We start from the raw sequence: 20,656 nt of genomic DNA, 5'->3' as shown, positions 1-20,656 counted from the left end.
GGGAAAAAATTTCTCAACGACTCTCAAGGTCACATTCAAGGACCCCAGTCTCGGAAACACTAATTTAAGAAATTAACATCCTGGTCAACAAAAATACCTTTTTATTGCAGATTATTACTGGTAAAATAATACTGTATCATAACCAATATAAAAACAAAATTTAAAACCTTCGTATACCTTACACTCCCTAAGAATAAATCCATGGTCCCAGTTGCAGAAAGGCTGCTATATACAAATAAGACTACCTATCCACCCCAGAAAAGGCCTATGCTTACCTGCCTCCATGGCTTCACTCTTGCTATTCCCCCATCCTGGAATACCCTTCCCCTGACTATAGTTACCAACATTCTACTCATCATTCAATGCCTAGTTTAATTACCACCACCTTTATGAACTCCTCTTTTTGATACCCACAGCCAAAACTTCTCCTAGTCTCGAGGCAATTTTGTATTTCTTCTGTAGCATTAACTACACTATTATATATATAATATGTTATATTATTATACTTACAAATGGTATGTTATACTATTATTTTCACATGATTATTATTGTTCCTGGACAATATGAAGATCAACTTGCTCTTTTTATTTCCACAACAACTAGTGTCTTCCATATGACAACTGATAAATGTCAATTAAGTTAATCATCATATAGAGTAAAAAAAAAAAACGCTTCTATAAATACGACCCTTTACTGATCTTCTTAAAAATGTATACACATAATAAAAAGAAAAATGGGGGAGAAATGTTATTTACAGGATTTACCTTCTTTTAAGCATTAAGTCTGATATAGGTATGCATCTTAGACCAGTTCCCAAAACCATAAGGAAGGATGTCAGGAGCACAGTTATCCGGAGACCTAAAATGAAACAAAGACATTGAAATTATCTTGATTTTCTCCTAAGTCCAATGTTAAAAATAAAGATTATTTTTAGTCAATCATACTGACATTATATGCTAATATTATGGCTTTTCTGTATAACTTTAAAAATGGAAAAAAAAAAAAAACAACGAACCCTACATGCTGAAAATGAAATGATGGGCTGGGCATGGTGGCTCACACCTGTAATCCTTGCACTTTGAGAGGCCGAGGTGGGCAGATCACCTGAGCTCAGGAGTTTGAGGCCAGCCTGGGCAACATGGTAAAACTGTCTCTACTAAAAATAAAAAAATTAGCCGTGTGTGGTGGGTTACACCTGTAATCCCGGCTACTCGGGAGGCTGAGGCATGAGAATTGCTTGAACCTGGGAGGCAGAGGCTACAGTGAGCTGAGATCACACCACTTCACTCCAGCCTGGGCGACAGAGTGAGACTCTGTTTCCAAAAAAAGAAAAAAGAAAATGAGATGATTCTAACTTTAATGGAAAATAGGAATGTTCATATCAAAGATAGAGGAAGAAGTTCTATTAGCTCTAATTTTTCAAAAGGAATGTCTAAAATGTTCTGTTCAGATATAATACTTAAAAATATGGCAAATAATTTTCAAAGACTAGATATTTTAGTTTTATATCTCTAATAGAAAAATTTGAATTTTCAAATGTAAGCTGCTAATAAATTTCTTAACTGTCCCTAAAAAGTATTTTAAGGTGACAGATTATTGTCTTAACTTTTCTCAAAACTGACAACTAGGGAACTACATATTTCATAATCAGAACAAGCTAAGGTTGTTAAAGCGTCATAGGAAGTGGTCCTTTAGAACTCTCTGATTATTAATATAATCACAGTCTTTATTTTTTTCTTGATTTATCCGATGGTTTTCATTATAGAATAATGCTTAATAATGTTAAAAAAAAATCACGGCTTAGGACTTTAGAAGACAATGTGGATCAGATAGTTTTTTTCCCCTTGTATTCCAAACACAACAATTACTTTGAAAATGTGTGTCAGTGGTTGGTCACACAGAGGGCAAAGTATACAAATATAAAAACAAGATAATCAGAAATAGACAACAATATTCTAGCTATGGCAGAATAATCTAACAGAACTCTATCCTCCTATTGTTGGAATGCTACGCCTCTGTTAATACTAAATTAACATATCTTACTGTTAGTGGCAGCCACATCACACAGGTGGTTCATACAAAGTCTATGGCAAAGGTGGCCACATTGCTTCAAATTTTTCCCAAATCCAACATCACCTTGAAACCACTTCACACAGAGAATAGACATAAACTGACTAATGTAATATTTCTTTTTTTCCAGGGCTCTCTCTCTCTCTTTTTGCAGAGGGTACATGGTTAAATGTTTGGTTTTTAAAGAGCTACTCTGCTTGAAGAAAATTGAAAGTCAACAAGACTATAATTATGCAGCTCAAACATAGCAAAGAAAATAAACTTGAGATCCAGACATGCTACATTAAGGATAATTTGTGATATGAACTGAATTACTTTATAATATTCTTATATAATCTGGATATGATTAATACAATTTACCAGAAGGAATACCATAGGGAACTGTGCTTCTTGGTAACAAGTAATGCATACATACTGCTCATTTACTGCTTCTACTAACAGAATACAGACTTTAAAAATCACATTATAGCCATAGGAAACAGAGTGCAATTAATGAAATGTACATACACGGTCATAAATATCCTAAAATCACAAAATGTTGCTCTTATAAGGATATACTGGGTACCCTACGAGATACTGAATAGAATTTTTATAGGTTGGGGACCATAGGCTTACATTCTACATGATATTTATTTTTTTCTAAAGACTTTGTTTTTAATTAAGGTAAGCAGACACCAAGCAAGCAGTGAGGCACTGTTTATGGCCATATGGTCCAATAACCAGGCTTCCTATTGTTACTGCTGAAGGCTACCATACTTTACTCAGTTATGCTTTTTATCAAATATTTAACAATACAACAGCTAATATAAACTTTTAAGAGTAAATAAATTGTGAAAAACTGCTTATTAAAGCAACCTGTGTCCAGGCACTGTGGTTCACGCCTATAATCCTAACACACTGGGAGGCCAAGGTGGGAGGATCCCTTGAAGCCAGGAGTTTGAGATTAGCCTGGGTAACATAGTGAGACCCCATCTCCACAAAAATACAAAAATGAAAAATAAAGCAACCTCACGAGTACAGTGTGGTGGCTTTCTTGTGTATTTTTAATTGCTGCCAAGTGTTGTTTAATCTATCCCAGCTGATGATCTTGAATAAAATGCTTTCTTCATGTCACTCACATCCTGACAAGGCATAACTCTATAATTCCATGTAATCAAAAATATATCAGCTCATCAAGGGAAAGGAGTTATGAGGACCCCAGGAGAATAGCCTAATATAGTTTGGGTATTTGTCCCCACTCAGGTCTCATGTTGAAATGTAATCCTCAATGTTGGAGGTGGGGCCTGGTGGGAGGTGTTTGGATCATAGGGACAGATCCTCATGAATGGCTTGGGCCATCCCCTTGGTGATGACTGAGTTCTTGCTCTGAGTTCACAGGAGATGAGATCTGGCCTGTTAAAAGTGTGTGGCATCCCCCTCCCCGACTTTCTCTCTCCTGCTCCTGCTTTCACCAAGTGATGTGGCTGCTCCCCCTTCACCTTCTGTTATGATTGTAAGCTTCCTGTGGCCTCCCTGGATGATGAGTGAATGCCAGCACCATGTTTCCTGTAAAATCCGCAGAACCGTGAGCCAATGAAACCTCTTTTCTTTACACATTACCCAGCTTCAGGTATTTCTTTATAGCAATGTAGGAACTGCCTAACACATTGGCTTCTGAGACATATAGGACTGTTATATAAATAGACCCCAAGTGATTACAACAGTAATAGGATGTAAGGGTAAAAGCCATCTGTGAACGATTTCAGAAAAACAAACATCATTGAAAATAAAAATATTTCTTTTCAAACATGGCATCCAACATTCAGAATGCTTCCTTTCAACAGATGTGATAACTCCTTTTGCTGGGGACCCATTGAGTGTAGGAATGGAAATCTCCACAGCAGATGTCTAAAGAATCAGGCTGCAGAGTTGACTAAATCCCTCCCCCACAACCCACACACCCATAGTGGAAGCATGGAAAATCAGCAACAGGCACAGAGCTCACCTGGTAAGACCACCCTCCCGTGGCTCCACACTTCCATCAGCTGAAGTGAAGATGAGCTCTGCTGGCTCCGGGGCAGATCCCCTTTTCCCTGCTCATAACCCTCACAGCCTTGTCACCCCAATCTGCCTTGGAGATTGTCAGAACTAATGACATCATGCCTGTTTTTCCTGTTTAAATCAGACACAAAAGATTCAAGATTCACAGGTCATCTTTATCCTGATACGGCTTTATACATCCCCTAATGAGACCTCATCTCTGCCTCCTACCTCCTCAACTCCAGAAACCTTCCTCTGTGCCTTCTGGAGTGCTCAGGCATAATCACTGGAATCCCTACCTTCCTGAAGCTCTTCTCCAAACATTCTCTCTACCTTCTTACTCCCAGAGAAATCCCTTACATTGCTTTCCCTGCCACTTCCAGATCATTCCTACTCTCTCTGCCCACAAGTTACCTGGTCTTTTTTCTCTCCATGCTTTTAAGGATTTCTCTTTATCACTGGTTTTAAAGAAGTATGACCATGATGTGCCTTGGTGTAGGATTCCTTATGGGTCTTCTGCTGGGATTCTTAAATTTCTTAGATTTGTGGGTTTATAGAAGTCATTAAATTTGGAAAATGTTCTGTCATTATTTCTTCAATTTTCTTGCACCACTCCATCTCACTCCATGCTCTCCCTGCTTACTTCTCTCTCTTTTCCTTCTGAGACTCCAATTACATGCATATTAGGCCACTTAAAACTGTCCCACAGCTCACCGATACTCATGTTTTTTGTTTGATCGGTTTTAGTCTTTATTTCTCTGTGTTCCATTGTGGACAGTCTCTAGTGCTATATACTCAAGTCACACGACCTTTTCTTCAGCAATGTCTAGTCTGCTGTTAAATCCTGTCCAGTATATTTTTTTCATCTCAGACATTGATTATATTTTTCATCTTACATATTGATTACATTTTTCATTTCTAGAAGTTCAATGTTGTTCTTTTTCTGTCCTCTTTGTCTCTCCTTAATGTGCTCATGCTTTCTTTCTTCTATCTTCTTGAACATTTGTAGTATGTTTGCAGGGGTTTTTCCATTCCAGGTCTTGGGAACATGAACTATTCCCAGCCTGTGTGATCCTGGGGAACTGTTCTGCCTGCTCTTTTTTGGCAGTCCTTCCTCCAGTCTTGGCTAATTTCCTCACATGTATCCTCTGATCAGTTTTCTGCTGAAGACTCAAGAGGAACACCCTGAAGATCCAGAACATTCTCTGTAAAGTTTCCTCCTCTGTTGTTTTCTACCTTAAGAATTCTAGCTGTGTTGGCCTCTTTGAATTCTCACCTCTGTCTCCTCAATTCAGGAAAACTGCTGGGCTCTGACTGAGCTCCCCATTTCTGTACTCCTGCCTGGAAATTCTCTCCGGATGGTAAACTGAAGCAGTCACAGGGATCACTGCCCTGTCCTGCCCTGCCTGTCGCCCAATGTTTGAAAACCATTGTTTTACATATTTTGTTTTATTCTAATATTTATTTATTATTATTTTTTAGAGATAGGGTCTCACGATGTTGCCCAGGCTGGTCTTGAACTCCTGGCCTGAAGTGATCCTCCTTTCTCAGCCTCCCCAGTAGCTGGGATTACAGGTGTGCTATGCCTGGCTCATGAAATTTATTTAGTTCCATATATTTTGATTTATTTTTCATTTTTAATTAAGACAGAAGGATAAATCCAGTTCCCGTTACTCCATCATGGCCAGAACAGCCTTTGGTCTAATTTTTTCTGACTAATACCCACTGCTCCTTACTGCGGTTGTCTACAGACCACCACACACCTGCCTCCAGGTCATTCGCCTTCACTGCTTAAAGATGTCTTGGCTCATTATTACTCCTCAGGACACTATTCCTTTCATAAACTTTGTGATTTCAATATCCACTAGATGATCCTTTCAGTATGCTGGTCTCTCAGATCTCTGACCTCTTGTTCCATGGTCTGAGGTACGCTCTTTGCCCTACCTCTGCCATCCATGCTTTTGGTTATACTCTGACCTTATCTTTACCACAACTACATCCATGTCATAATCTCAATTTCTTTTTTTGTTTTTGAGATGAGGTTTCGCTACTCGTCTGGAGTGTAATGGCGCGATCTCGATCTCAGCTCACTGCAACATCCGCCTCCTGGGTTCAAGCGATTCTCCTGCCTCAGCCTCCCAAGTAGCTGGGATTATAGGTGCCCACCACCAGACCTGGCTAATTTCTTGTATTTTTATCAGAGAGGGGGTTTCTACATGTTGGCCAGGGTGGTCTTGAATTCCTGACCTCAGGTGATCCACCCAACCTGGCTTCCCAAAGTGCTGGGATTACAGGCCATAATCTCAAGTACCCCATTCCTCAACCATGGCCTCCTCTCTTTCCCTTTCATTCCCTCTAGTAGTCTAACAAGAACAAATTATTGATTAAATATGGAATGACAATTTGGGAGCTTGCTACTTCTTCTCAACCACCTCATGTGTTTCCTTTGTCCTCCTTAGATTCCATGGTCCACTGTCAGATTGCTCTCTACCTAACCCTCTACTCTTGGCCTGTACTTTGTCAGTCCTATTCACCTGGTAAAACTGCAACTCTGGTTAAATCTCTCTGCCAACTCTGCCCATGCCTGTACTTGCCCAGCAGAACAGGCTGGAGGGAAACACACAATCATGCTGACTGGTCTGACTTCAAATTAATGATCAGTCACTGAAAGCAGGCCCTCAGTGCTACCCAACAATCCTACTACAATTTCCTAAACCATGTGTTCTCCATTTTTCTATAAAATAGTTTCATAATTAATCCTCTCTCCAGTAACTGTTCCCCTATTCTCCCTCATCAGGGGATCATTTTGTTTCTTATTTTTCTGAGGGGAAAAAAGCAAAGATAACTTCTACAAGCTCTTATCATCCACCATCTGCACCTTATGTGTATACTCTATCTTCTTTCCCGTTACTACTAAAGAATCAACTGTCAATGCTTCTATCTAAGGCCAACTTGTCTACCTGTGCCCTGGAGGACCACATCCCATCTTGCCTACATGGCTACAGCAGTTCCTCCCTTTCCCTCTGGCATCATCAATTTTCCCCTTTTTATGGAACTGTTAGGATGCTGCATTAATAGATATGCTTTAATATCTCTTACCAAAAAAAGAAAAAACAAAACAAAACCTAAACCTCCTTAGTACCCACATTCCCTCTGGCTACTGCCTATTTCTCTGCTGCCCTTTATGGCATAAATTCTTGAAAGAAATGTCTACACTCACTGTCTTTGATTCCTCTTGTTACATTTTATTTCAAACTCACCACATCATTCAAGGGAGATGATTCTTTTAAAGGACACCAAAAGATCTCGATGTTGCTAAATCCAGTGCTCTATTCTCAGTTCTTACTAGCTGGTTCTTTCTTATCTCCCCAACCTCTGAATGCTGGAATGCCCCAAGGCTCAGTCCTCTACTCCAGGGAAGCTCCACTCTTCTCCACAGGTGATCTCACCCAGCCACAAGATACTTTTTATATTTTTCTTTTTTCTTTTTTTTAACCAATAAGAATGAGCTTGAACCAGCCCCATTACTTTAAATACCATTGTAGGCTGACAACTCCCAAATATACTGCACAGGCCTCTCCCCTTAACTCCATACTTGTATATCCAATTGACAGTTTAATCTGTCTACTTGGGTATCTAATAGGCATTTCAAATCCCTCATCTCCATGCCATCTGCTCCAAAATTGCTCTCTCTACCATCTTACACAACTTAGTAAATTGAAGCTGTATTCTCCCTATCAGTAATACTAAAAAGTTGAGAAACAGCTTAGACTCGTCTCCTTCCTTCACGCTCCACATCTCATCCATCAACAAATACTGGTGAATCTACTTTCGACACATATCTGCAATCTAACCACTTCTCAAATCCTCCACTACTATCACCTTAGTCAAAAGCCATCATCAGCTCCCATCTGGGTTATTCTACTAGCCTAACTTGTCTCCCTGTTCTGGCTCTCGTCCTGAAGACAAGAGCATAGTCATCGTTTTACTCTTCCACTTAAAGCCCATCAATGGAGTGAGCCCTCCTCACTCAATAATGGCTGAGATGCCATTTAAGAATGATTTACAGGGCCCTGTATCTCCTGGCCTCTCACCACCTCTCTGACCTCATTTCCTACCACTGTTCCCCTCAGTGGCTCTACTCCAGTCACAAAGGCCTTATTGCTCTTTCTTGGATATGCCAGACAAGTTTGGAATCTTTTATCTTTGCTATTCCCTTTGCCAGAAACAGTCTTCTCCAGAACTAACATGTCAGGTGTCATTTTTCTTTCAGGTGTCTGCTCAAATACACCTTATCAGTGACACCTTCCCTAAAACCCTATGTAAAGTATAATACCACTCTATCACATTCCCTTCCTCCTTTACCCTGCTTTATTTTTCTCCAAAGCAAGTATCAATATCACTAGGTGACATACTAAATATTTGCTTTTCTTGTTTGCTGTCTGGATCTCCTTACTAGGAGGAGGGTCTGTGAGGGCCATGTCCCCAGTGCGTGGAACACACTGGGTTGCTATCTCCTTGAAACTTCCTTTAGTTAGCTTTGAGGGCACACTTGGTCTTGGCTCTACTACCTCTCTGGCTAGTCCTTTTCTGTCTCCTTGCTGGTAAATGAAAAAGGGTGGGAAGGTACAAACCCATTTTAGGAAGATAACCAGTCTCCTAGGCTAATCAGGCTGGGGCTTGAGGCAGCACAAAGGCCAAACAACCACCTACCCCCCAGGGTGCAAGATATTTTGGTGCCTTGCTTGAGCCTAGGAGTTGAAAACCAGCCTGGACAACATGGTGAGACCCTGTCTCTGCAAAAAATACAAAAAACTAGCCGGGCTTGGTGGTGCGTGCCTGTAGTCTCAGCTACTCAGAGGCTGAGAACCACCTGAGCCCAGGGAGGTTGAGGTTGCAGTGAGCCAAGATCACACAACTGTACTCCAGCCTGAGTGACCAAGTGAGACTCTGTCTCAAAAAAAAAAAAAAAAAAAAAAAAGATATTTTAGTACCCAAGGATGCCAGAAGCAAGAAAGAACCTGCTTTCTACGTGCGTAGATGGAACACCTGTAGCAGGAAAGCCAACATATAAAAGTGTATTTGCTTTCTTCTACTAAAAATGAAAACTACTTCCTAATAAAGAGAATTTTTAAATGTATTTTTTATTGCTTCAACCAAAGGAAAATATAAAATTGAATTCACCATATAGTCACAAGAACTACTGAAGAACTAAAGTACCTTATTTTATAAAGTGAATGGGTAGTTTCTAATTTATCCTGCCATGGATAGTACGTACAATTATAATAAGAAGGGTGCAAATTAACATTTTTCTACCATAAAAAACAAGGTTGGCTAAATTTGGGGAATAATATTGAAAAATGCTCCTGATAAAAATAAAAAGAAACTACAACACAGCATTTTCCCCTGAATTTAGCCAACCTTGTTAAGGGAATGACCAAGGAATTATCACAGATTGGAGGAAACTAAAGAGAAATTACAACTAAATGTAACAGAGGACCCTAGACCGAATCCTGGAACAGAAGAAAAATACATCAGTGGAAACAAATACAATCTTTTTTCTTTTTAAAAAAATATTATTGTAACATTGATTATAGGTAAAGTACTACTTTGGGTTTGTTTGTTTGTTTGTTTGTTTTGAGACAGGGTCTCATTCTGTCACTGAGGCTGGAGTGCAGTGGAGCAATCATAGCTCACTGCAGCCTCTACTTCCTGGGCTCAACTGATCCTCCAGCCTCAGCCTCCCCAGTAACTAAGACTACAGGTGCATGCCAACATGTCTGGCTAATTTTTGTATTTTTTGTAGATTTGGAGTTTCACCATGTTGCCCAGGCTGGTCTCTAACTCCTGGGCTCAAGTGACCCACCCGCCTCAGCCTCCCAAAGTGCTGAGATTACAAACATGAGCCACTGAGCCCAGCAGAAACCCAGAGAAAATCAATATTTAGTTTAAAAGCAAACAACAAAAACTCAAAGAAAATCTCCCTTTGGTAGGAGAAGCCCTTCCTCGGCATCTAGCACACATCCTCCGCAAAAGTATTTGCTCTAGCTGGAAGTTCTACAGCAGTCAAGACACCCATTCAGGGCTGGGTATCTTTGTTAGAAGGTTCTTCCTTGTATTGCTTTGAGTTACATTTCTTTGTAGCTTGACTCAGTCTAGTTCTTCCTCCTAGAACAACACATAAGTCGAATTCCTCTTTGACTTGATCTTCACATAGTCTATATCTTGCCTCAAGTTTCTTTTTGAAGTGTGATACACACAAGTTCCCTTCATTTTACACATCATGATTTTTATACCCTTTATCATTCTTGTCGCAGAACCTTTAAAGTTCTGCAGTTTGTCAAATGGCCTTCTCAGAATCAAGTTCAGAACTAAACACTAATGTAGAGCCTATCAAACTATTTTGCTTCTTGTTTTGGACACTATGTTTCTATGCCTAAACTGTCCTTTCTTTTTTAGCAGCTACATTATATTGTTGATCATTAAGGAATTCACAATGAACTATTCCTTAGTCTTTTTCACATGGATTCCAATGAAGGAATTCCAGTGAAGGAGGAGAGAAGGAAGTATAACTACTAACATCACCCTGCTATTCTATTCTCTTAATAACCAACTAATTTTGAGTGCTAACTACATGCCAGACAATTGCAATTCTATACCTACCTACACTTGACTTTTGCTGAGGTCTGAATGTGTTCCCCTCAAATTCATATTTTGTTTATGTATTAATTTTTCTGAGACGAGTCTTGCCCTATTGACCAGGGCAGAGTGCAGTGGTGCCATCACAGCTCACTCCAGCTTCGACCTCCTGAGCTCAAGCAATCCTCCCACCCCAGCCTCCCAACGTGCTGGGATTACTTGAGCCACTGCGCCGGGCCTCAAATTCACATTTTGAAATCTTAACCCTCAAAATGATGGAATAAGAAGGTGCAGCCTTTGGAAGGTGATTAGGTTATGAGGGTGGAACCCATGTGAATAGGATTACTGCCCGTATAAAACAGACCTCAGAGGGATCCCTAACCCCTTCTTCCATCTTATGTTATAGTGAAGAGACCACTGTGTAGGAAGCAGGCTCTCACCAGACACCGATTCTGCCTGAGCCTTCATCTTGGACTTCCCAGCCTCCAGAACTGTGAGAAATAAATTTCTGTGTTTATGAACTACCCAGTTTATGGTATTTTGTTATAGCAGCTCCAGTGGACTAAGACAACCTTCCAAATCTGACTAAAGAACTCATTGCAACAAAACTTATAAAAGGTTGAACAGAAACTGTACAAAGTAGCTCCCAGGCATTATTCAATTAATAAATATAAAATCTTGCACAACAGCCTCTTGAGGGTAGACTGTCACTACTAATCATTTATCCATACTTATGTGGTAAGTATGCCTTGATTCTCAGCCCTATGGCTTTTTCTTCTCAGAGAATCACACTGGCAAGTGGTAAAGTGAGATGTCCAGGGTACCATTCTAAGCAAGCATCTTCACTCATCTGCAAGCTTTAATTGAAAGTCACAAATCTCAACTGAGAAAGCCATCTAGTCACATACACACATTTTAAAGCTGCCGAGAGCCACCTTCCAGAAACCAAAGCGTCAGATCTGAGTTTCCCAATAGCTCTTCCTGGGCTGGAGTCATCTATTACACAAAACGAACTCATTATTTCCTTACATATGGGCACCGTCAATCTATTTTCCGACCTTTCATCCTCAACATCCCCATATCCCTTTGAAGTCAAAGCATCAGTCATTTTTGTCAGGTGTAAAACACATACACCGCACGTGCACGGGGATGCTCTGATGTTCACAATGTGTAAAAACTTGAACGTTTACAGATCGCTTAAATCCCTGGTGTTGCATAAAGGGCCTTGATAAAAAACATAAATATTTGCAAGGTTGCCTTTCCATATTTGTCGCTTTGGGGACGGAGGGTTCCTAAGTCAGAAATGGAATGCTAGCAACACTCTATCACCTCACACAACCCCTATGCCGGGGCCAAGGGAGGCGGCTGGCAGGCCTGGAGCGCGGGCAGGCGCCTGCTCCCCGAGGAGAGACAGCGCGGGCTGGCGCTCCGCGACCCCTCACCTCTCTTGTCCAGGAGCCACATGAACGCGAAGCAGGGCAGGAAGCCGATGGGCCCCCACAGCACGAGCAGCGCGATGTCCCAGCTGGAGAAGCCGTAGGCCTGGCGCGCCGAGTTCTGGATGGGACCCCAGGTGTTCCAGACCAGGCCCTGAACGAACGCCAGCAGCGAGAAGAGCAGCAGCACCAGCCAGCGGCGCCCGTACACCCGCCCGGGACCCGGGACCGCCGCAGGCAGCGCCGCCGCCGCCGCCTCCCGGCTTCTCCAGGAGGCCCCCAGCCCAGGCCCGAGCCCGGGCCCCAGCAGCGGCTGCCTCTCCTCTTCGCTGCTCCAACGAGAGCCCATGGCGACGCGTCGCCCGCGAAGCCACTGCCGGGCGCAGTCCGGGTCACCGCCGACTAGCCCAGCGCAGAATCGTCCGGAGCAGCAGGAGGCGGAGGCTGCTGTGGTCGCCCTCGGCCTCCGGGCCGCGCCTGGTGCGCCTGCGCGGCCCGAGCCGGGCCGGCGGGGAGGCAGGGAGGCGGGGCAGGCGGCAAGGAGGCTGGGGTCCGCCCTCCCCTCCGCGGGTGGCGAGGAAACACCGGCGAGAAGAAAGGAGCCAGGTCCCAGACGGAGGGCAGGTAGCGCTGAAAAGGCAGGGACCAGCGCGGCTGAGTCGGGGAGAGGGAAACTCCCAGAGAGGCTGTATTCGAGGAGGTTGGGCAAGGAACCCTGGGGTGTTTGGAGGAAGTGTCCAAGTTAAATCTTGTGCCTAATAAACAACTCAGTGACCTGTTAAGTGACCTCAGTTAACCTGATGCTTGCTTCTATTTTGGGCTTATTCTCATTTTTGTTGAGTTAGTAACTTCAGAAATTATAGGCGAAGGATAAAGTTTAAGCGTAGTTGGTCCCAGGGGATTATCTCATAAAAATCATTTCTTACGTACAATAAGTACTACCTATTTTTGTTACTTTTTTGTCTTACATATCCAAAGAGGAGATTCCAAACTAGCCAATTTCATTCATATATATGTAAACTTTACCCATTTCGCCTGCCAATAGGCGAGCAATAAAGGTATGTCCAGTAAAGTTGGAAGATTTTTGCCCCAAAGATCCATCTCCAGTGATTATGATTTGACCACAGGGTAAACGAGAAGAAAGGTGGTTGTTGATCTCTTCACACAGCTGTTTGTTTATTTTGGTATACAAATTCAGAAGCCTGACAGCTGTGGATTAGTGTCCTTGAAAACCTAAGTCAAGCCATTTGGCTTGTCTGGATCGGGAAATGAGTCACAGGGAACGCAATCACAGGATTCTTTGCCCGAGGTTCGTATTTCCCGGCAGCCACTAAAATCAGAAGGAGTCAGGTTACCACCAGAAGGGCAAGAGAGGTGTAAGAGAAGCGTGAGCTAGCCTCGCATTCCAGGCTGCCAAGAGCGGCTCGCGAAAGCTCACGGCAGAGACCCATCCCACCGCCGGAGCCCCACTAAGCGGCAAACCTTCCCCTAAAACTCCAATCCTTTAGGGTGGAGAAAAGCCGAGGTGGAAAGGAAGGATCTGACTAGAAAAGGAGAAACAGAAACGAAGCTAAGACTACAATAAAGAACGTTAAGGTCCGGGTTAGGTAAAAAGCGCCACTACTCAGACCACGTGTTTGTATTTCCACACCCGGGGTATCAAAACAAAGCTGCGTGGTCCCGCCCAGCATCCGTCACGTGACCTCCACGTGAGAGCCGGCGTTTCCGTAGGAGCCGGGCGGGAGTCGCCGGGGCTCCTTCCTGTGGTGCAGCTTCGGGTGTCGGAGTTTGGCCCCTACTCTGACCCCACCCCAGCTCCACTCCGCCTTGGGTTCCGGCAGAACCCGCCTTGCGGTAGCCATGGCAGCAGGCTCCGAGGCGACCACTCCTGTGATCGTTGCAGCTGGGGCTGGAGGGGAGGAAGGTAGGTGCCAGGCTGAGGTCCGACCCTGAGTACAAACCCAATGCCAGTTGACTCTCGTGGCACCCCTCGTGGGGCCGTTTGCCTTAGCCCCAACCCAGGTCTCTCTGGCCTTGCATTAGACTATGAAGAAAAATCTATATTTTCTAGTGAGCGTGGCATTTCTCGAATTGTGGCATCCAGATTTTTGATCGTCGTAGGGTAGCCTACGAGTGCTGTTTCACGCATGGGGTGTTATTTTTGTTTTGTTTTGTTTTATATTTGCCCATCATTAGCTAAATAGAGGTGTTTTGAACGTTTAGAGGGGATTAAAATTAAATTTGTGAAATTGAAGGCAACCTTTGAGATTAGTGGAAGTTATCTGAGACTTTTGTGAACAGGGATTATGCGCTTTTATTCTATTTCAGTGAACCCTGGTTTAGCAAGTGGGGATGAGGTTTGGAGGCCCATGAGCCTGAGATCCCTGTTATTATTTATTGAATGATTGCACCGTGCAGGGCTGTGTTGTGAATACTGTCGCAGGATCCAGAGACTTTTGAATATTTATAACAATACCTTTTCCAAAGGAGCCTAGAAAGGAAAAAGAATGACTTACTATGTGGTCACCTGAACTATTCTACCAGTAGTACGCTCTGTGAGGGTTGTTAGGAGGAGGGATCTCAGTGGGGAGAACATAAATGCTTCAAGGAGCGAATAGTTTGAGGTCGGCCTTTCTTTTTCTTTTCTCTTTTTTTTTTTTTTCTTTTTTTGAGACGGAGTCTCGCTCTGTCACCAGGCTGGAGTGCAGTGGCGCGATTTTGGCTCACTGCAACCTCCACCTCCCAGGTTCAAGCAATTCTCCTGCCTCAGCGTCCCAAGCAGCTGGAACTACAAGCGTGCCACCACGCCCAGCTAATTTTTGTATTTTTAGTAGAGACGGGGTTTCACCATGTTGGCCAGGATGGTCTCGATCTCTTGACCTTGTGATCCGCTGAGGTGGGCCTTTCTGATTGGATGAGATGGTGACAAACTCAGGGAGTGATGCTGGGGTTCAGGAAGTCAGGGAGCAGAAAAGGATGGATGTATTTAGGGGTCAAACAGTTTGCTGAAGGGGGAGATGCCCATTCCAAGCAGAAGAAACAAATTATAGCCTCCTACTATCTGACCACTTTCTACCAGGGAGACAATTCTTGACCTTCATCTATACCTCCATTGCATTGATCTTTCCATTTTCTATCCACTGCACCCCCTTATCCAGAATGTATGTCGTTCCTTTGAAAAATTCTCTTGTCCCTTCCTGCACTTTTTTCTGACAAAACTCTTACTCTGGATGAAGTCAACCTTTTGCCCTCTTTGTACCTGCACCCGTGGGCCTGAACTTTGCTGGAAAAAGTCCTGCACAAATTGATGACCGTATAAAGTGAAAATGGCCAAACTCTTGAATATTCAGTCAGTATGGGCTTGAGATCCCTCTGATCCTCTGTTTCTCTAGTGAACCTGCTAACGTTCTCCAATGACAAATTCCCAAACTCTATAACCTCTCTCTGCCTCTTTCTTAATTTCAGGTAATGACTTTGCAAGTCAGGTCAATTCTGCATCTAATCTGTCTACTTTTTTCCTTTCAGTATCAGGCCGTACTTCAAATCATCCACATTTTCTCACCTCAACTACTACTGTATCTTCCTGACTGACTTGTGTCTCTGTTTTCTATTCTGTGCCCCTCTAATCCCTTCTCCATTCTGCAGCAAAAAGTGACTCTTCCTTATGTAAAATTCTTCAGCGAATTACATTGCCCTTAGAAGTTAGAATAAAACCCGGATTCTTAACCGTGGCCTGTAATAATCCTTGGTCTGGGCTCTGCTGATGTCTTTAGCAGGATCTCTTGTCACTCACCTCCCCTTTGGCTTTTCACATAGCTGGCTTAATCTTTAGGTTTTAAAGTATGTCACCACCTGAGACCTTACCAGACCAAACTATTTAAAACAGTCACTGTGATTTCTCTTGCACCCCCCAACCCTAGATGTTCTGGAATACAGCATCCTGCTTCTGTCATTTTACTTACTACAATCTGTAATTATTTATTATTTGTTTTCTCTATTAGATCATAAGTACCTTGAGGGCAGGACCTATGTCTGTTTCATTCTCTACCATGTGCCCAGCTGCTAGTACAATGCCAGGCACATAGTTGGCACATGCCACATGTTTGTTGAGTGGATGAATAAGGGCACTCCATGCCAAGTCCAGAGGCAAAAGGAGAAAGCATGGCATGGTCCAAGAACTGAAAGAAGTTGGTGTTAGGAGTGGTAAGAAAAGAGGTATCCTGAAGATTACCTTAGGCATAGTTAAGGAATCTAGACATTAAGACAGTAGGAAGCCTTAAAGAGCTTTAGGTGAGGGAAATAACATGATTAGATTTGGTTGTAGGAAGATCACTTTGGCTGAAGGGTAGAAGATCGATTGGAGGGAGAAAGACTGGAGGACAAGGTACTTAATCTCTTTGAGCCTCAGTTTCCTCCTCTGTAAAATGCATGATTATTGTGAAGATTAGAGTTAATATGTGTAGATTATCTAGCATAGTATCTGGCAGGAATTGGATATTCAAGAATGGTGACCATTTTTATTATTAATAGAAAGTGCCAGCCTTAGTAACTGATGTTGAAACTGAAAGAAAAGAAATTAGAGATGTTATGTAAGAGAATGAGAAAATAAATACATTAAATAAAGTCAAGTGAAAGGGCCAGTATGTTCAGTATAATGATGAATACAATGGGAGTCATAGAAAAGTTCATTTTAAAAATTTTTTGTTTATTTTTTATTTTTGTAGATACAGGGTCTCACAGTGTTCCGTAGTCTGGTCTCGAACTCCTGGCCTCAAGTGATGCTCCCACCTCAGCCTCCCAGAGCACTGGGATTTCAGGCATAAGCCACTGTGCCCAGCTGAAAAGTTCATTTTTGAGCAAACTTATTCCATTATCAAAAAATATTTGAATGGCACATGGTAAACAGACCTTTTTCATGTGGTAAAGCAGAAGACAATCTTTGCCCCAAAATAATTATAAATATCATTTTTGGCAATAAAGACATAGATAAAAAGAACAGTAGTATAAGACATATCCTAAACGTCAGATGTAATTAGCTGGGATATGATACTCAATATGATACACATTAAGTACTTTGGAGGCTGAGAGGAGAAGGAACTAATAGAAATTGGGTTGGTTTGTGCTTCCTAGGATAATTTCTTGAAGATGAGGCAGGTGAGGAGACCAATTCTACTAAAGTAGAAATAATGACAGAGAACCTGGGTGAAAAAGGGTAAGACTTGTATCCATTGAATCCAGAGAAGAGCAGGGTGAAAACAGAAATGCTGACGTGATGAAGAGGAAAATCGTGGGTTTCAGTCTTCGCAGAAAAATAGAGCAAGGTACCACAGAAGTAAGGAAGTAGAGAAAGGTACTGGAGATTTGAGGGTGAAGAAGCATCCAGGCATGCTAGTGCATGCCTGTAATCCCAGCACTTTGGGAGGCGAGGCAGGCAGATCGCTTGAGCTCAGGAATTTGAGACCAGCCTGGGCAACATAGTGAAACCCTGTCTCTACGGAAAATACGAAAATAAACTGGGCATGGTGGCACACGCTTGTAGTTCCAGCTGCTTGGGAGGCTGAGGCACAAGAATCGTTTGGACCTGTGAAGCGGAGTTTGCAGTGAGTTGAGATCGTGCTATGGCACTCCAGCCTGAGCAACAGGGCCAGACCCTGTCTCAAAAAAAAAAAAAAAAAAAAAAAAAAAAGAAGCTTTGGCATGGTTGCCATAGGGTTGCGGGTGATTAGGAGTGATAGGAGTGAGTCAGTGCTTGGGAGCAGGAAAGGGTAACTGGTAGAGGTGAGCATAAAATCGTGGAACTAATCACCTTGGTTATGCTTGATAGCTCATTCTACAGAAGTGGAGAAAACAAGTGCTTAGTTTCAATAAAGTTTTATACATTGCTAAAAATCAGGTATTCTTATACAGTTATTTGAAAGAAACATTTGTTTAGCATCATTTTATGCTAGGCACTGGACTAACCTCTAGGGAGATAAAAGTAAGAGGTCTGCCTTCAAGAATGTGATACTGTTTGTTTGAAATAACAGCTTAGAAATAATTAAAAACAAACATGAAACTACTTATTGTTAATTAAGAATCAATTTAAATTCTGAATGTGAAATGTTACTCTCAGAATCATACATTGATTGAAGCATTCAGTGAAATTAAAAATTGCAGTTATTTGAGTGTGATTCTATCTTTCAAACTGAGGTTATTATATTTCTATTGGGCTGTTTTTTAGTTTTTAGTTATAGCCAAGATTATTCCTTGATGAAGAGGAGAATGTGTTAGTAACTCTTCTTCCAGTGCTTTCTGAGGAAATATCTCATCTAGAGTTGTGTGGAATTGATTTTCACTTAGAACTAACATTCCTACATAACTGGATTTATCTTTTTCAGTTGGAGACCCGTACTCACCATGTCATTTTTCTCATTTTTAAAAGGGGCAAAGGGTGGAGGAGTTTAAAGAAAAGCAAAAGTCTGTGTTATCTCAAAAAGTAAAAAATTCCCATGTTAGAATCCATATGTAATTCATAATGTAGATAAAATTTTTAATTTCACTGAATGCTTGGTATTGATGAGTATCAGAAAAACAATACCATTTGTTTTATTGTGGTAAAAACATATAACATAAAATTTACCATGTTAACCATTTTTCAGTGTTAGTAGTGTTAGGTAGATACACATCATTGTGAAGGTGATCTCTAGAGCTTTTTCATATTGCAAATCTGGAACTCTGTATCCGTTAAACAATAACTTCCCTTTCTCCTCTTCCCCCAGTCCCTGGTAACTGCCATTTTATTTTCAGTTTCTAGAAATTTAACCACTTTAGATACTCCATATAAGTGGAATCATATAGTGTTTATCTTCTTGTGACTGGCTTATTTCAGTTAGCATACTGTCTTCAAGGTTCATCCATGTTGTAGTATATGGTAGAATTTCCTTCCTTTTTAAGGCAGAATAACGTTCCATTGCATGTGTAAGCATTTTGCTTATCCATTCGTCAACAGACCTTTGAGTTGCTTCCACCACTTAGCTATTGTAATAGTGCTGCTGTGAACATGGGTGTGCAGATGTCTTTTCAAGACCTTACTGTTGAATACTTTTGAGGAAAAGTAAGATAAAATAATCATTTATTTTAAATTATCGAAAATTCACTTGGGGAGGCTGGGGTTCAATGGAAACATTTGGGTAGAAATTTTGGAGGTACGCTGCAAAAACCTTTAGTATTTGAGACATCATTCCTTCTAGTGTTAACTTCACTTAAAATATAGACAGATTTCCTTTTTCTTGCTTTGGTTTAAGACTAGTATTACTTTTGAATTTATGAGCCATTTTTTGAGGTAAAGATAAGTTTTCTGGGTTAACTGAACAAGGGTTTATAAGTGTAGGAGGATGGAAAGAAGCTAAAAGGCTCATGAACCTTTGGTAAGTGTCCAGGATGTAACTGTCTCAGGTGCCCAGCCTGAACTTCCTGCGTGTTTACTGCCACACCAAGCATTGGTATTGATAAGGCTAGGTCATAACAGCCACAGCACTAATGTTTGTGGGTTTTTTTCAGTGATAGACATCACCTTCTAGGCCTTGAAATTCAAAGGGTTTATGGTTAGCCATCATTGTACTTAAGTATTATGTTACCTTTCAGGAGAATTTTCTTAGTTTGTGTTGACATTTTAAAATAGTGGCTACAAAATGAAAAATTCTTTTTGGTGTAAGTTTTACCATTCAGTCTTCAGTACTAATCCAGTAATTTTGTTAGATAGTACTTGCACGATTCCATCAGGTTTTTCTAACATGACCCAAATGGTCATTATTTTTTGCCCTAATATCTACCATTCCAGAGGTTTTAAACTTTCTTATATGTATATACAATAGTTGTTTGATGAAACACCATATATACACTTAGATGTATACATTCAGAAATAAATGATCTCACTGTGCCAGGACCCAGTTTTAAATTCATGCTGTATCATTATAGTGATTCTCTGTAGTGTAATGTGTGACTTACTCTTATGTCAACTTCTGAAGGTTTTTAAAAATCTTTAATTTTTTCATTAAAATTATATCTGATGAGAGACAAGTTAATTTCAATTTCAAGATTTTTGTTATATTCTGTTAATATTCGGAGTGTCCTGGACACATGGTAAATGTTCCTTATTCTTGTCTTAAAGTCTAAATCTCAGATACAAATCCAGGCCAGGTGTTAATTGACTGACACCAGATAGTTGGCGTTCTCAGAGAAATTAGGTTTCAAATTATCTTGTACTTTACATTAATTTTAAAAAATTACTGAGAAGGATGCAATTTATTTTTGATGATGTTTCACTATCTCCAAAGAATTAGTTGTAACTCAGGCTGTAATAAATTGACTGGAGAACATCCTACATTTGGAGAGAGAAAAAACTATTGTGTAACACCCAGATCACTAATCTGTTTTTTTTTCAGTAGTTTCTAAATCATCTAGTTAAAAATTACTACCTGCTGCAAGTTTAGACCTAAATACCCTTATCCTTT

The 20,656-nt window shown here is 41.3% G+C and overlaps 2 protein-coding genes across 3 annotated transcripts in view; one reads left to right on the top strand and one right to left on the bottom strand.

Annotated features, from left to right (window-relative positions):
- The window catches only part of SLC49A4 (solute carrier family 49 member 4), a 96,952-nt gene extending 84,439 nt beyond the window's left edge, over positions 1–12,513 (bottom strand). The window contains exons 1-2 of the mRNA XM_004036182.4: positions 12,171–12,513; positions 765–858 (exon numbers count right to left, since the gene is read on the bottom strand). Of these exons, the coding sequence (XP_004036230.1) occupies positions 765–858; positions 12,171–12,513 (437 nt within the window). The remainder of the gene's footprint in view (positions 1–764; positions 859–12,170) is intronic.
- A 1,190-nt stretch (positions 12,514–13,703) lies between these two features.
- The window catches only part of HSPBAP1 (HSPB1 associated protein 1), a 71,828-nt gene continuing 64,875 nt past the window's right edge, over positions 13,704–20,656 (top strand). For both annotated transcript variants that reach the window (XR_010132911.1, XM_004036181.5), the window contains exon 1: positions 13,704–14,088. Coding sequence is in view for 1 of the 2 variants with exons in the window: in XM_004036181.5 (XP_004036229.4) it covers positions 14,025–14,088 (64 nt within the window). In the remaining variant the exon portion in view is untranslated. The remainder of the gene's footprint in view (positions 14,089–20,656) is intronic.

Source organism: Gorilla gorilla, chromosome 2 (assembly GCF_029281585.2).
Source record: "Gorilla gorilla gorilla isolate KB3781 chromosome 2, NHGRI_mGorGor1-v2.1_pri, whole genome shotgun sequence".
In the NCBI taxonomy this organism is placed as follows: Eukaryota; Metazoa; Chordata; class Mammalia; order Primates; family Hominidae; genus Gorilla; species Gorilla gorilla.
This window is presented reverse-complemented; position numbering and strand designations above follow the sequence as displayed.